Source organism: Falco naumanni, chromosome 2 (genome assembly GCF_017639655.2).
Source record: "Falco naumanni isolate bFalNau1 chromosome 2, bFalNau1.pat, whole genome shotgun sequence".
In the NCBI taxonomy this organism is placed as follows: domain Eukaryota; kingdom Metazoa; phylum Chordata; class Aves; order Falconiformes; family Falconidae; genus Falco; species Falco naumanni.
Genome location: NC_054055.1, coordinates 72,136,557 through 72,154,285, shown reverse-complemented (window position 1 = coordinate 72,154,285; position 17,729 = coordinate 72,136,557). Strand labels below are relative to the sequence as shown.

The following is a 17,729-nucleotide window of genomic DNA, read 5'->3' as shown; positions in this document are numbered from 1 at the left end:
CTAAAGCTAATTTCTGGAATTGCAGCCAGAAGAAATTTAGAGGGAACAACATGCAAAGGCTAATCTTAGTTGTTCCGAGTGAGAATTGCACTCTGGAACCCACTGAGATCTCAGCTGGTATTCAGATAGGTAAATATTTTTCCTGTCCTCAACCTGAACTTTAGACGTCCAGATGAGAACAAACGAGAGCTTCCAGATGAGATGAATGTCATGGATGGATGTTACCTAGAGAAGAGCAGAAATGGCAGGAAAATGTAAAACTTTATAATTTTCAGGAAGAACTGGAGAAGATTGAACACTTATACTTCAGTCTGAGATGCTGATTTTACCTGTTAAATGTGAAAGTGAATTATTCATATTCTTTTCACTAATTGTCTTGTTAACATAAAATAGCTGAACTATATTAACTTCTAGAGTGCTTTTGTGCAGTGATTAGATAATATGTTATCTTTAGAGCTTTAAAGGAGATGTGTTTGTATGGCCCAGTTATGTGGAGAAGACTAGCCTCCCAAACTGAGTATCAGTACCAATGAAGAACTCCATCACAGCTGTGCACATAATTAGCAGTAAATACCTTTCCTAATAAAAATTCTTTCAACTGTTACATGTTCAACTAAAAGAACTAATGATTTTTCAAATAAAAACTGTTGCACTTAGGAAGCACTTTTCTTTTAATAGTTCTTTACAAATGGCTTTTTGTGTATATGTAGTGAATATATTAATGCATTTTTATGGCCTGGGTCAGGTAGACCTGAGATCAAATGAGGCAGGTGCATAGAACCAGAGCAATAGGAAGGAAAAAAAAAAATTCCATTGAGGTGTCTGATTCTGTTACAGAATGGGATTTTTGTCATTAATTCTGCAGAGCCATGTTATATATCGTTAAGGTATGAAGAGCTCTGTTGGAATGGTCACCTGGCTTGAATTAAGCACTGGCTTAAATGCAGTGGGATACCACTGAATGGAGGATTTAGTCCACTGGATTTATGCATGTGGCTCGCACCTGAATTTTAGGCACTCAGTTTTCCTAAGTGTCTTCATGCCATTCATTATTAGTTTAGAAGACAGGGGCCCTGGAAGGCTTCTACACAGAACTCGCATCTTACCAAATTTTGGCACCTATGATCTCCCTTGCAAGAATTACTTCTTTTTATTTAATTGTTTATGCAGCAGGCACAGATACAGGGGATTTGTGTCATCAGGTATCTGTTATTTGAGTGGGTTTCCGTCAGGCAGGGGATCACTTCTCCTCCCATACTTGCAGAGTGCCAAGCTCAGCTGAATCTTTTTGCAGTGGCTTGGAGCAGCACTGTAATATGAATATTCAATCCTAATATCTGTGATGGCTCTGAAATTCTGGATGAGAACCTTACCTGGCTGTGGACCCTCTGGTGAGGTAGCTGCCTCCTTTGTGTCTGTGTTATTTTGTTCTAGGTACCAGTAAGCAGTGTTGTGAACTGCAAGGGTTGTATTTGATGATACTTGGAAGATGACATCTAAAGATGAGCACTTCTTGCATTACTTTCTTCAGACCAGAAGTTCTCATGTCTCAAACTATCAAAAGCTTTGAGACTTTCGTATGGAGGTGACTAACTCTCGGGTTTTAATGTCTGTAGGACTAGATGCAAACTACATCCAGGCTGTTCTTCCACTTCTTCCGCCTCCTTGTGTGATATCCATTTAGAAGGCCTCAATACTAACCATCACTTATCCATCCTGCTAAGTATAAACAACTGTCAGTCTTTTCTCCCAATATATGTTTACTGGAAGAGTGATAGGAGTTCATTAACATTTTTGACAGTAAACTGACAAATTTGGATTTTTAATTTAATCTTTAATTTGGAGCTGTTCTTGATGTCAGCCAGGTCCTTCCTTTCCTTCTCAGGAGGCAAAAATAGAGTGGGGTAGTGCAAAAGAACGTATCAGGTAATCTGTGGTCCCGGTGACTTAAGCCATGTACAAATCAGTTGGCTACAAGAGCCGTGACAAGTCTCCTGCTTAGGACCAAGATAACCAAAAGAACTTGGGGCTAATTTGCAGGCTGCAAGCAGAGCAACTCCTGTTAACAATTAATTAAGATTCTGACAGTGTCGAGAATCATACCACTAAAAAAAGTAATACTAGTTGTGTCTCTGAAACACTTTTTGGGTTTTAAAATCAAGTTCTTGAAGACAGTGTTTTCTTTCTGCAGTTAGTGTAAAGTTTCATTACATGTTCCACTTTTATGTTTCATGTTGTTATCACAATAACAAGTTTCTTGGCTGAAAAATAATTTATTCTGAATAGCAAATGTTTCATTATAATGAACAATAGTGAGGTTTCTTTCAACATGATGTATAATGGAGATCACAGTGCCAAGAGAAGCTGAATTATTACTTCCACATTATAAACCTGAATCACTGAGGTTTCCTGGGTAATTTTTTTTCATAGGAAGTTTGACTTGTAACAGAAAAATGAGCAGTTTTTAGAAAGTGTGAATTTAATAAAAGGCACCTTTATGCCTCATCATTGCTATACACACACATTTGCTTCATGTAACTGTAACATACGTGTGTACTTGCTAATCCTCCGAAAAAGAGTATTTGAAGTCCATGAAAACAAGAAAACTTTGAAGTGCTGTTAAAATAATGTGAAGATTAAAGGGTCTATTTAGAAACTTCATTCATGAGGAGATATTTTCTTCATTTCAATGTTCAACATTTCTCAAGAACACACTCTGTTAATCTGTTTTTTCTGATTAATATCAGATTCAGAGCCTCTTCATGATTTATTTTAATAGAAACAGATGTTATCGTTTGTGTGGAATGGAGACATATTCTGGGCATTATGTAACCTCCTTTGGCATTAACTTATGCTACATGTTTTTCCTTCATTCTGCCACAACATTGTAATTGTACCCAAATTGTTCTCAACACGTTTCCATAGATACTTAATGCGTTCAGACATTGTGTAATATATGCCTTGGTCTCACAGATAGCTCTTGTTTTTAAACTCTGAGATCTACTACACCTGTAGTTTTCAAATCATAATTGGTACTGGTTGTAACACAGCAGTTTTTGCATATATTTCAGTGCTGCCCACAAGCTCTGCTTTTGTAGCCTGTGATGAATTATGCAAAATCTCTGCTAGCCACCAAAGTGTTCATAGAGTGCTATGGGCTCAGTTATCATGAACTCTCTCCACGTCTGCAGGAATGTCAGAAGAGGTGGAGGACTGAAAGCAAGGGCTCCAGCCCAGACAAGGGAAAGAACAGAAAATTTGGGAAAACCGTATGAGCATGAAGGACCTGTTGAGAAACGGCTAGATGCTGGAGCCTTTTTAAAGATAGTTTGGCCGATGTGACACTTACCTGTGTTACAGTTTGAATTTCTCCTTCAGGAGTTGCTCTACTTGCAGCCTGCAAATTAGCCCCAAGTTCTTTTGGTTAGCTTGGTCCTAAGCAGGAGACTTGTCACGGCTCTTGTAGCCAACTGATTTGTACATGGTTTAAGTCACCGGGACCACAGATTACCTGATACATTCTTTTGCACTAACCCACTATTTTTGCCTCCTGAGAAGGAAAGGAAGGACCTGGCTGACATCAAGAACAGCTCCAAAATATGCCTTGTACATACACAACTGTTTGACCTGCCTTTTGTGGAGGGCTTTTCCTCTTCCACAGACTTAATTTCTTGCTGTGCTCCTTTTAAAGCCCACTGGTTCAATGACCAACCTCAGCTGGCAGGGAAGGCCAAAAGGAGTCTGATTTCTTTTGAAGTGAAGACGATTGTTACTTCAAAAGCAGGTCAGCGGATGGGCTTGGACTGGGAAACAACATTTCATTTGGATGTTTTGAGAGGCTTAAAAACCTCTGGGTTGCAGCTGCAACCTGTGTAGGAAGTGGTATGCTGTGTAAGCCAGACAGAACAGACTGAACAACCCAAAAGGTACAAGAGAACATCCTCTATCGTTTGCTAAATGTATTTTAAAACCCTGGCTGAAATTAATATAGGAGTCTATGCTGGGACTGAGCTAGGGTAGTGTTACATAGAAGCACAGGTGCCCCAGCCACTCGCTGGAATTAGTGTAGCAAACCTGCATCAGCCATTCTCACTCATTAACTGTAATTTTTGTCAGTGGAGAAGTATATGAAATAAGAAATTATTACCTAGTAGTCCCATCTTCTGGATTTAACGTAAAATTCCTAGTATGCAGACCTTGCACAGGTGGAACAGGTCACAGCTGCATGGCCTCCACATTTCTTTACCCAGTTGCTTGTGATATTTTCCCCAAAATTTAAGGAAACAGAAAGACAGAGAAGAGCAAAGGAAGATTCCTCTTAAATGGTGTGTGTGTATAGTTTTGTTATCTCCCTTTAAATAAATTTGAATAATTCCTTATTTTACCAAAACAGTTAAAAGCTATTCAAAAGAAGGAAGCAATTATTTTTGTAATGTTTAAATAGAGACAGTTTGAAATCTTCAGCATTTTATAGATACAAAGTGACGTTTGGCACAAACCTGCAGGCTATTCTGCTTCAAAACAGAGCACAGGCCAAATATATGCAGTAGGTAAGCTAATACAAAATTTTAATACCAATTACAATAATTTTCTCTATGTTCATACACTTGAAAGGATGTTGCCGACTTTCCCTTGTATGTTCAAAAGCAGGGATAATTGCACTTCGTTGTTTCAAAAGAACATTAACTTCTATGGGAGTTTGACTTCTGCCAGGGCCATGTTTGCTATTGGGTAGCAACAGTGATGATGTTGATGCACCTGCACCAGCTGACTTTTTAGCCATCCATCTTTAGATTTCAGTCAATGTCTACCTGTAAAGATATGCTCAGAAAAGTGAACGCAGTGGCAAGTTCTGCTCCCTATAGTGGCAGAGAGGAGTTTGAAGATTTATGTGACTATGGGTTTAAACCACAGCTGACAGACAAGTTCGTTGCATGCAAGTGTGTTGATAAAGATTAGGTTGTGTGCAGGAGGATGGACATTTTTAATATGTAAGCTCAACACAACATACTACATTTAGGTGGGCATAGCTGTCTGAAATTAATAGTTCATCATGGTGATTTAACTGGAGAGTAATAACACTATCTATCTGTTCCTTTTGCAGAATGGCAGTAGTTCATGACAGCATATTGATTTGGAAGACTTTTGTCTAACTCTTCAGGTTTGAAAGATAAGAATTAGTATCTCTGACCTCTTCCTGTGATTCATCATGGTCTGCAGCTTTGGATTCTTGCAGCATCAACCTTAAGTTTATTATCAGTACTAAAATCTGTCTCCAGCCTTGTGATAAGTGAGAACAGGTGGAAATTGAGTTGTGGGGTGTTAGTTTCTGGGCTAAATATCCGTGTCAGGGTTTCCTGCAATAGTGGGAGGGGGCTGGACCCACTAACTGAGATTCTGCCTACAGCCCTATGTTCTGGCTAGAATTCTTTGAGCCCTTCAGCAAAATATTCCAGGAGGTTTGATGATGTGTACTTAAACTTTCGGAAAGCTTTTGTGGAAGAGTCCTTTGCATGCATTGCCTGAAGCCCTGTGCTGAGACTGCAGAGGACTGTCATTGACCACACAATAGCTACGGATTCAGGACAAAGCAAGAATAAATGTCAAGGTCTCAGAGACACAGACCAAGGCGTCTGTGTTTGAAACATTAATTTCTCATCTGGGTAATTAGGAGAGGAAAGACACCAAAATTTGCAGATTATTTTAGTACATTAAGGACCAGAGACAGGAAGGCCTTTCAAAAACACCTTTCAAAAATGGTAAATGGACTGACAGGACCCTGCCAAGAAAAATTGTGCTGACTGTTGGATGAGTGTCATGGAATCATAGAATCTCATAATGGTTTAGGTTGGAAGGGACCTTTAAAGGTCATCTGGGTCAACTCTCCTGCAGTCAGCAGAGACGTCTTCAATGAGATCAAGTTGCTCAAAGCCCCGTCCAGCCCGACCTTGAATGTTTCCAGGCATGGGGCATCTACCACCTCTCTGGGCAACCTGCTCCAGTGTTTCAGAAACCTCATTGTAAAATATTTCTTCCTTCTGTCTAGTCTGAATTCACCCTCTTTTAGTTTAAAACCATTACCCCTTGTCCTATCATTACAGGCCCTACTGAAAAATCTGTCCCCATCTTTATTTATAAGCCCCCTTTTAAGTATTGAAAGGCTGCAATGAGGTCTTCCTGGAGACTTCTCTTCTCAAGGCTGAATAACCCCAACTGTCTCAGCCTTTCCTCATAGGAGAGGTGCTCCATCCCTTTGATCATTTTCGTGGCCCCTCTCTGGACCCACTCCAACAGGTCCATGTCTCTCCTGTGCTGGGGGCCCCAGAGCTGGACACAGCACTGCAGGTGGGGTCAAACCAGAGCAGAGGGGCAGAATCACCTCCCTCACGCTGCTTTTGACGCAGCCCAGGATACTGTTGGCTTTCTGGGCTGCAAGTGCACGTTGTGCGCTTATGTCTGGCTTTTCATACACGATGTGAGTAACAAGGACCCACATTGCTGCATTTTGTTGATGCTCTGTAAAAGTGCATAGGTTGTGGTCTCCAGTACCTAAATATCTACAGGTGCAAGGAGGTGGTGCCTGGGATCTGGTATGCATTCCAGTCCTGTGTGTAAAACTGCTGGTATCCTCCATGGCCCTTACTGTGGAGAGCTCAGCTGAAGCATCTGTTTAAATGTTGTGTTTGCTCTGAACTTGAAAAGTGTACAGAACCATTTGAAAACACCACCAAACACGATCATGCACATAATGCCCACCCATGGATATATTGTGTTTAATTCAGGTTTTCTATGACAGCAGGCCAATGCAATGTACATCGTTAAAGATGTAGAAGGGGCCCCTTCTGAAGAGGGATTGGAAGAATAATGTCTGTGAGGACACACTGAGGCAAAACTGCTCAAATCCCTGAACTTCAAACAAAATTTAAATTTATTGTATGCCGCACCTTACAAACACAAAGGAGAGCTTAAATTTTAAAGACAACCTTTCTTTTATAAGAAGTCTGGTATTCCTAACTCTCTAGATCATATAACTTCTGCGATTTACTGGCACAACATAACAGCAAAAATAAACATTTAGTAGCTGATATAAAACTTGGATGACAAAGTGCTGTCCCTGCAGAAGTCAATGGCAAAATTGTAACTGTATTAACAGGGTCACTTTGTGTGTTTTTACTGGCTAGAGGTATGACAGTTGTCTCGATGCAAACGGACCTGTTTCTTCAGAAGAGTAGGCTAGGGATGTTAATGGAAAGCTTCTAAAGGACTGATATATTTATAGTGCATCTAGTATCTGAACTGCTCCATCTAAAGGTGGTATCGTGCCACTCTGCTGAGAATACTTCCAGTGATCACTCACTGGCTGCAGCAAGACAAGTCTGACTTCAGAGCTGTGCTAGAGGACATAGAGCAACCCTGGCTGAAGAGGATTAGGAACTAATCTTCCATGCAGACAGTAATTTTCATCCACTGCTGGCCCTTGTTAGCAGAGAACTGATCAAGTGAAATGCTGGGCCAACTTGTTCCTGTGTGTCTGATGAAGGGGGCTTTTCTCTGGGGCTTTTGTGTGTGTGCAGGAGGTCTTGCATTCATAGATTCACTGAATCACAGAATGCTTTGGGTTGGAAGTGACCTTTAAAGCTCACCTAGTTCAAATCCCCTGCCACAGGCAGGGACATCCTTCACTACATCAGGTTGCTCAAAACCCCATCCATCCTGACCTGGAACACTTCCAATAATGGGGCTTCCACAGTGTCTCTTGGGCAGCTTGTTCCAGTGTCCCACCATTCTCATCATAAAAAAAATCTTCCTTACATCTCATCTAAATGTACCTTCTTTCAGTTTAAAACCATTACCCCTTGTCCTGTCACTATAAGCCCTGGTAAAAAGTCTGTCTTACAAACCCTCTTTATATATTGAAAGACTGCAATAAGGTCTCCCTGCAGCCTTCTTTTCTCCAGGCTGAACGACTTCATTTATCCCAGCAGAGCCATTTGGCCTTGTGTTGCTTGATATCCACCCTTCCTGCCACAGTGTGTATAGTTGTGGCAGTTGCTAAGCATGTGAAAGACAAGGAAATGCTAAAATAGCCTTGGCTTTTTAAACAATAGAAGTTAAATAAAAAATTGTAGTTCTTATAACTTAATATGGGCCTACTTGCTATTTTTAGCCTGATCATACTTCTATACTACTACTCATTGTACATGCATTTGAACATCACCCAGTTTCACAGTTAAATTTAAAAGGCTTAAGAGCAATGGCCACACCTAAAGGGATGGCTAACAAACCGTTCAGATCAGCGGTGCGATGATCTGTACTGCGTTATGGCACACTGGGTTTCAAAGCAATTCATACTCATTAGCAGGAAAAGTTAAATGTTGGTTGTGGCCTGAGTGTGAAGGAACTGGGTAATTTCAGCACCTAGTGTGTGTATTACCTGCCTTTGTTCGACTACCAAGTTTTTATACTTGGCTCTTAATACATTCCAGGCTTTATCAAATTAGAAATCACAGCCATCATTTTCATTCCTCCCTTTATAAACTGGATGTGAGGAAATTTTGGGAGGTAAAACCTGATCTGATACATCCTTGTTGTGCTACCTGACACGTTATTGTTCAGGATTTGGGCTAAATACATGCATAAAAGCCAATTAAGTTAGCAGTTCCTGTGATAGCAGTGAAGGCATGACGAGGATAAACTAGGCATGGCGTAACTATCAGTAACTCCAAAGTAGCAACACTGACAGGACTTGCGTGTTTCTGTTTGGTTACAAATCTATTCGTGTTACCTCTGAAATTTCTGTATTTTAAAATAATATACTTTAAAGAACATTAAATAGCTGCTACCACTCTCCACCCCTATCAGAATCCCATTCTGCCAGTTTAAGTGCTGTCACAGGAGACTGTCTCTGGTGACGGTGACAGTGCCAGCGCTGACAGCCATCTAGGTGCTCACACAGCAAAAGGTCTTCTGACAGCTTAGAGAAGTGTCAGAATAGCAGATTCCCATTTTCAGTATTTTACTAAGTTAATTTTGTGACTGTTTTGAAATTAATTTCTTTCAGAAACACAACAGAAAGCAATTTACACAAATGCCAAGAAAGCACATGAGTGTGCGTCTCATGAAAATAAAACCTTGAATTTTAGCTAAAATTAATTAAGCAGTCACCTGTTCCTTTTTGCTCTTGCTCTCAAGAAGTTTAAAAAAAATCAAATGAGGTTTAATGGTTGTATCTAAATGAACAACATACACGTTGCTGTTTCAGTCGGGTAAGTCTTCGAGCTGACAAAGAAATTGCACTCCAAAATAAAAGGTTAAGTGTAACTAAGCAGCAATTAGCTATGTAACAGATGGTGCTGTGGCTAGAATGGAAATACTGCCGAAATATTTAAAACAAATGACAGTGTCCTTTCCCCGTAGAGCTATTGGAACTGCATTTTTCCACATGACATGCCCTTGTAATTCTAGGTTTAGTGATGAATAGTGGAAATTCCTTGTACTTAGGGATTTTTGGCTTCTTCATCCCAATATCACAAAGTTTGTCCCTGTTAGAAAGAGGGAACAAGGGGAAGCTATCTGAGGGAGCATTGGATGGTGGACATTCAGGAGCTGTGCCAAGCAGGTGTCCTGCACCCAAGCCTGTTCTCAGTTCCCCCCTTGCCCTGAAGGTGACTCCTTTTCAGCCAGTACAGACAGCAGCCCCCTCCCGTTCGTGGGGTCAGACAGATGGCTCAAAGCATGGAGGGAGGGAAAGGAGAATGCCTGAAGCTCCTGCTTACCCTGCTTAGCCAGGTCTAACAACATATTTTCCTCTGGGCCTTAAAAGACTTTCTTGGGAGTTCGGACGTGGTTCTGCGTCAGTGGGAAGTGGCCTCCTGGCACTCTGCATTGCCTTTTCCCAGCGTAACGTGGGAGTACCTGAGGGCCTTCCAAAGGCGCTATACTCCTGTTACAAATCAAACCAGATCTTAACAGAAGCACGCCAGTCTATGTATTAATTTTTTATATATATGTCCTGTAAATGTCTTTTTTTTTTTTTTTTTCAGGAATGAGAAGAAATATATAAGCAGATACTGGAAAGAAGTGAAAGTTGGAGACTTTGTGCAGCTTCGCTGTAATGAAATTATACCTGCTGACATACTGCTGCTCTCCTCAAGTGATCCCGATGGGCTGTGCCATATAGAAACAGCTAACCTGGATGGTGAAACTAACTTAAAACAAAGACAGGTGGTGAGGAGGTTCTTAGAGCTGGTAAGTCACCATTCCTACCTCTCATTTAAGGTAAGAATTTGTTTCAGGTAAGTAAATTGTTTACCAACCCACTCTACACCAGCTAAATCTGCTTGTTCTAGTAGTGTTAATGAATTACTGTTATGGTTGTCATTAAAATACTAGCACTTGCCAACAGCTGACCTCATCATGGTATCAGAATTTTGACCATAATTTTCCCCTGAATTTGAATAGGAATTATTTGGGGCAATTGTGTGCGGTTGGAAAACAGGGATTTCTAATGGCTTCTATTGTAGCTTGAGTTTTGAAAACACATTTTAACTGCCCAGTGAGAAGATATTTAAATATAAACAACTGCTTTTCCTGCCTGTAAACCAGATCAGTTTCAATTAGGAATTTTGCCTGAAACTCTATTGCAGAATATCCCTCCAGCACTTGGAGCATTAAAGCTTGTAAGATTTAAAGGGACAGCATGCATGTATTCTAGAGGTGTCTGTGCTGAAAAACTGTTTTACTGCTCTCTCACTGTGTTTATCTCCCCCAAACAGCACTATTTTTAAATAAACAAAATCCAGATCAGTTACTGTCAGCAGCATTAGAGGAAATTACCTGAAGTTTTACACACTTTAATAATCCTCCTGAAACAGTATTTATTTTTATGCCCTCCTCTCCCATCCCTCTTGCCAGCTAACTCCGGTTTCCTGTATTTTGTCAGGAAAAAACCATCATTCTCTAGAGCACAGCTACATCTTTTTTTCCTATGAGCTCTCCTCATTTGAGAAATTTTGCAAACAATGGGAGCTGCTGTCCTTGCCACTGTCATCAAAAGTAACTATAGAAGCCTGTATTTGTACTGAGGTAGATCAGCATTACTGAAGTTGCAATCCAACCTATAGGATAAAAATCAATGTGTCTTCCAGATAATTCTTTATGATAGATAGAGCCTTTGAGTAGCATGTAAAAACATGAGATAAAAAACTTGTTTAACCATCAGTGATTTCCACATAGAGTTTAGACATGACACAGCAGCTCCTGCCACGGCAAGAAGCTTAATCAGCTACAGGCCAAAAGTTTAAAAAACTCCGTTTGTTTCAAAGAAGCTTTTGGAATTGCTTTCAAACATCCCATCCTGTTCCCACTGAGAGGAAATTTCACCCAGTGGGTAGAGCTCCAGGGAGGTACTCAGATGTTGTATCCCAGTTGTCTGCCAGCGTAGACTTCCTACATGACCTCAGGCACGTTATATAGGACAGTAATTATAGATTGCCTATAGGCTACTGAACAGAGATGCTTTTTCATGTTTGTTATAAGCTAAGGGCATGTCACAGCTCTGTCTCAAAGGAAGCTGGGAAGGTACCAGTTCCTCCACTCATCCACAGCAGATGGTTGGATTTCTGTGATCCAAGACCATCTGACACAGCAAGAGGTGCTGGTAAACACAGTGAAAGGAATTGATGCGTCCAAGTACAGATCACCACAAGACTGACTTTCAAGAGCCTTGCTGCCCAGAGGAGTTCCTTATACTGGATCCCTGGCTTCCTGGTGTCAGAGTCACAATTCAGCACTAGGAGTGTGATTGCTGGAAGCTGTTGAGCTAAGAGGGGACCTGCTGACCCTACAAAATCCTCTGCTCCTGGAAGCTGTGACGCCTAGATGTGTGCCTGAGCCATCAGTTGTGGAGTCACTCTTTTGTCTTTAGCCAATGAACACATGCATGCATTAATACAGCAGGAAAACTGGGAGGGAGTATCCCTGCAATCTCGTGTTTGGCATACTCGCTGAGGTTTAAATTGCTGATCAAAACCAGGCAGCTAAAGACTTCAAGTCTGGGTTTTGTATGGTTTGGCAAGACCTGTAACGTTTAGACTGTTGCATGGCAATGAAGTGGCAGTGCCATTTCCTCTTCAAAGGGGTTAAAGGTTCTCAAAGACTGAATTGGGTCACATTAGGGAAGAAGTCTGAGGAGACAGTGCCTACCTAGAAAGGCAAAGCTAGGTTTATGTGCCAGACCGTTCAGTACATCAGGGTATACGTGGCTTGGCTTGCTCAGCATACCCTGCTTTACTGAGGAAATCGCTTACAGTCAGCTTTGTAGACACCTAACGCACTTTGCATTTCAGGCCCATCCTCCTTCTGTATCTTAATTTTTTGTATTATGATTATGAAACTTTTCTATCTCAGAATTGTGCTCCAAAATACGTGGATAAATAATTTTTTAAAATAAATTTTAGGTCACAAGATGCCTAGCTACGATAGCGGTGAGGTCCATAATAAATTTTTAGGGTTTAAACTGGGGTCAATGACAGAAAGCTCATTCATTCCAATGAAAACAAGACTGGGCCCCAAGAAGTCAAGTATTGAAAGAGGGTTTGTAAGAAAACCACATGTGACTACCTCCTCTCTCTTAAAATAGCTAAGAAAGCAGGAAATACCCAAGCCCAGGTTCCTGCGTCAACTAGGTTGTAGGCAAAGTGCACACTTGCAAGTACCGAGTCCTCAGCAGCTGCAGCATCACAGAGCCTCTCTTATACATCATCCTATAATTTATCCAGCAGAATACTTGCCATCCTCATTAAAGTCCTAGCCAAAACCTGTCTGAGCATGCTGTTAATTCATGCAGCAGCATTAGTTTCCTCACCCCATACTAGTAGGGGTAGACTTTTACTGGCTCTTGAAGGTGTTGCCCTGTTGAGAGACACTCAGCAGCAGGATAGAAAACTACTTGGGAAATGTTGGATCAATAGTAGGCCCACAGCGAGCTACATGGAATAGCAAAGTAATGCCCATTTTTTGAAGTGAAGCACAGTTCCTATCTAGGTATGTCTTAAGTTTCCACAGCTGGAGAGAGATTACTGATGGATCTCATAAAATACATTGCAAGACTGGAGTTTTGTTGCACCAAATACTGATGGTCCTTTTACTCAACCTCAGAGAAGTTAATTTCCGAGTGTTTTATAGGACGTCCATCCCAGCCTGTTCATGCATTGGACAGGAATGCTTTTACATTTTTATATTACCATTGTACTCAGCAGAGTACCATTGTACTCTGTTTTGTTTATAGCTGTTTGGTTCTGTGTCATTTTGCAGCCCTGTTGTTCAAACAGTAAAACAGACAAATAGATTATGTAGTCCTGACCCTGTCTTTCCCACACTGCTAAATTCTTTCCCCACCTCCCTTACAGAATGACATGCCTGGTCATGTGGCTTATCATGGGACAAGAAACAGAATTTTTTGGAAGCTTCTTCTTAAAGTATCAGCTGTCAATAGCTGTCTTTGAGTAATGTCTCCAGCAGTATCTCAAGCATTTAAAAGAAGCTGTGTTACAAAGCTTGGCCTTTCTGTGTTTCTTAAATGAACTAACTGATAACTTCTGAGCACGTGCCTGTGAAGCAGCTCGATGAAGGATAGCTATTTCTATATCCATCACTCTGCTAGGCATGGGAAAAGAGCAGGGGTGGGAACAGTTTTTTTAAGCCACTTCTATGTTTTCCTTATTCTGTCTCCCTGCCCTATGCCCACCCATGCAATTTGCAGTCCCACAGGTCTGTGCTGAGCTGCTTTCCATGGAGAGCCTGGTTGCCAATTTGGAGTCACTGAAGCGGGGTGTGTGCTGGTCAGACCTCTTGCAACCACAGCACTCTCTCCAAATGCTCTCTTCGGAGGCCAGCAAGACCAGCGTTGTTATATTCAGTACAGCTGTCCTCTGGAAGGGCAGCCATTCTGCCAGCATGCTCTGAAGGATCTTTGTGTGTCTCTCTTCAGCATTAACAGCATATAAGGTCCATAGTTTCAGAGAGTAAAAGATCTTATAGTTTCCCTCTTCCAAACCTTTGTTCATAAAAGTACCATTCTGATCTCTTTTTAGCCTGACGCTTGAAGCAACAATAAGCAATTATTGAAGCTGTTCTATATCCTTGCCTCCGGTGCTTTGCAGGCATTATTTTACTCTAAGTATATGCTCAGAAGATCCAAGATCAGCATTTGTGGGCTTGGATTGGACCTCTCTGCTTGTGAATTCCAAGAAACTGTTTTCCTTTATAGTGCAAGTGACCAGAAATATTGCTAATTTTAGTGCTGCTTTGATTTGTCTGAGTAATTTATAGTAGACTGGGAACACACTGCTTGTTAGCTTCATGTGTTTGTTAACAAATGTGATCTGTCTGACGTAAACCTGTACTTTCTGTACATGATTCTGCACCCTATCAATACACAAGCTGTAAGAAGAGTCACTGATATGTCCCTCTGTGGCTTGTATGTCTGAAGATACCAGTTTGAATGTATACCTCGTTGTTCTATACTCAAAATAGTCAGTCAAGAAAAACCAGATTTTTCAAAGGCCTTGACATTTTTTCCTCTGAGACTTTAAATACTCTGGTCTTGTTATCCAGCTGCTACAGTGACAGGATTTGTTAGAAGTGTTTGAAATAGTCAGAAATGTACTTCTGCATGCTGTGTTTTTAAAGCCAAAAGGATAGTGGACTGTCTTCACACTGAAACACGGATCAGATCCATGTGTGCAGCATGACACGCTGGCGAGTGCAGCTTGGAGAAGGCACTGTGCTAAATCCCACTGTGAGTGATCTAACAGTGACCAGTAAGCATCTCTTGGAAAAAAAGAGTGTTTCTTGGTATTCCACCAGTTTTCTTCTAATTTCTAACCCACCCTTGCTGCTGCCGAGTCACAGCAGCCATTTCTGGTGCACTGGATCTAATCGGAGACACAGTAGGCAGGAGGAATCAATGTGTTTTCTGTGCTACTCTGCAGGCTGCTGTGCCACCACACCCTCCGCAGTTGCTTATGGAATGTTTTCCATCCATCTGAGACGTAGTGTCAGCCACTCTTCAGAGTGGATAAGCAGATACAGCTTGGGCTGCAAGAGCTCAAAACTCCCTTTCAGGATTCATAAACTTGATTTAGGATATTTTGATAGTATGAATCTAGACTCATGAAAAACATTTACATTTCCTTGCTCCACTGTTTCTACTCAGTATGCCTTTTAACAAAATCCACAAAGACTCACTGTGGATTCTGGAGCAGCTTATGGTTTATTAACCACTGGCCACGTCCTGGGTGTTTATGTGGAAAACTTCAGCTGAAAGCTAAGCTAAATCTTGCAGCTTCCATCCCCTGTGAGAAGGTGCATGTATCCCTCTCAGAGCTGGTGGGGCTAGGGGATGCAATTTTTTCCCTTTCTCTTTTTCTCCTAAGAGTAGACCTTTGTTCAAAACAAGCTTGTATTAGCGTGATTAAACAGGTTTAGATAGGCCTTGCAAATTACTATGTGGCTGCTTATTTACTTTGTTTAAAAAGCACATCTGAATTTGGTGTCTGCCTGTTTGGAAGGGTTCATTTGCATGCAGACTAGCACCACATCAGTCTAATTTCCTCACAAGTCAGTGGAATATCTATAAACTCAGAGCCTGTGCTTACTGCAGGCACTTTTGCTCATCAGTTTCCAGCCTGGAAGCTGGGCTGAATTGACAGACCCAGCTTTTATTCCTGTTCTTGCATAGTGCTGGACGCATACTGGGAACAGCTGGATTTAAGGAACAGTTCCACAGCTCCATGTTCCAAGCATTAAGCCATTTATACCATCTCTTTCTTTCCCTGTGAGTCCTAGGCAGAAACTGGTCCAGAAGAGAAGACCACTTTCTAGAAGGGCTGCACTATAAGTCTGACAGTTGCTGGCTGGAGGCTTCACTTTGGGAAGGGCAACCCATGCTAATTGCATGCATACAACTCACAGGGCAGCTTTGGTATCTCAGTGTAGATGTTCCTTTTGCATTGTTTTTCTCCATTTAAAAAAAAAAAAAAAAAGGAAAGAAAGCAATTTTCAAATTTAGGTTTAGCGTAAACTGAGATTTCTTGTGTAGCCATCTGCATCGGTTAAACTAGCCCAGTTGGAGAGAACAGTTGAAGTTAAGCTAGGACAACTCCCAGACCCAGTTTTCAACTCAGCTGCTGATACAAGCTTCTTATCTCAAAGGGTCTGATTGAGTCTAAAGTAACACAAGAATGGGCATAGCTATACTCTTCCTGTCAGGCCTTATCCCACTAATACCCTCATGCTATCATCCACTTTTAATTAGTGGGAATGGTACAATGTTATAATCAAGTAGATGTGAACTGGTCAGCATACTTAATGTTGTTTATACTAAAAGTATTTTAACAGGGTAGAATCAGGCCACAAGAATAGTGAATGTCTATATTGCATCTTTTGGGGGTTATCCCTTTGCCTTTCTGTTTTTGGAGCATTTTGAGAAGGTTCACCAGGCTAGGAAAAGTGGCTCAAAAATTCCAGATATGCACATGTTAAAACAGCAGATTAGTGCTCTGTCCCACACGTTGCCAAAATTAGATTTCCCTGAGAGAGAAGAGAGTTAAAAAAAAAAAAAACCAAAAGAAAACAATGTTTTTCCCTATGTACTACCAGAATATTAAATTAATATTTTTTTTTTTAGTTTTACAGTTTAGCTTAAGATATTAGAGAAATAAATCTTGTATGAATACTTGTGTTTATCAGTGCAAAATGCAAGCATGTTACATCCCATGAAGACCTTTGTCCGAGGTCATGCCTTGAATGTTCAGTAGATTTCTGTGATGAGGGTTGAATTGCTATGAAGAGCTCTACACCTATATTGTTGTCTCTTTTTTTGGGTAGTACCGTGTTCAGAGATGACTTCTGTGGAAGCCATGGACACATCTAGTTAGAAGAGGAAGCAACTCCTGTCTCTCTAATAGAGAAACAAACATAGAGCAGCTGCATGCAGAGCAGCCTGGTGCAGAGCAGGACCAAGTCAGTGCTGTGGCAAACTCTTGTGCAAGCTAAAAGTCCTAAAGGAAGGCTGAGAACAATTTTTCACTCTGCTGGCTTACCATGGCATTTAGTCAGCAGTCTCACACTGGAGGTATGAGGAAATAAAAAAGGATGATGGTTCACTTCCTCCTTGGTGAGCTTTGAGCAAGGTTATTGTCTCTTTCTAGTTTCCATTGTGCAGGTGTCCAGGCCACAAATTTGACAGTCAAGAGAGGTTCATTAGAGGGTCAAAGAATTTAAATAACTGTAAGTGAAAAGTTTTAGCATCTTAATCTTAGCATTGTGGGGAGCAGAGGAAGAGTCCAGTTCTGAAGAGTGCCGAGTACTTCACTTTTAGCATTGGCTAAAATGCTGTTTGGTTTTGTGCTTAAATATAGGTTAAAGGGGCTAACTTGATGAATCAAAGTTTGTGTATTGGCTGTGAAGGACCTCCCATCCCTAGGGTAATCCTTCCAGCACTGGTAGAACAGTGGCAAATCCATGTAAGGAAATATATTATGCCAGTACTTGTACTGCATCTGACCCTTAGAGAGGCAGGACATTTCATTCCCTGTATCGATAGTCCAGCATCTGTCTGTTCTGCTGTTTCTCTGAAAAAGCATTAGAAAACATGAGGTTTGTAGACAAAATAAAATGCTATACTGCTTTTCTGTTATAGAGAAGTAAACATCTACATTTAAAGC

General features: G+C 41.0%; 1 protein-coding gene across 1 annotated transcript in view; it reads left to right on the top strand.

Annotated features, from left to right (window-relative positions):
* Positions 1-17,729, top strand: part of ATP10A (ATPase phospholipid transporting 10A (putative)) — a 118,351-nt gene that overhangs the window by 33,487 nt on the left and 67,135 nt on the right. Inside the window, exon 2 of the mRNA XM_040584814.1 lies at positions 10,044-10,248. Within this exon, the coding sequence (XP_040440748.1) occupies positions 10,044-10,248 (205 nt within the window). The remainder of the gene's footprint in view (positions 1-10,043; positions 10,249-17,729) is intronic.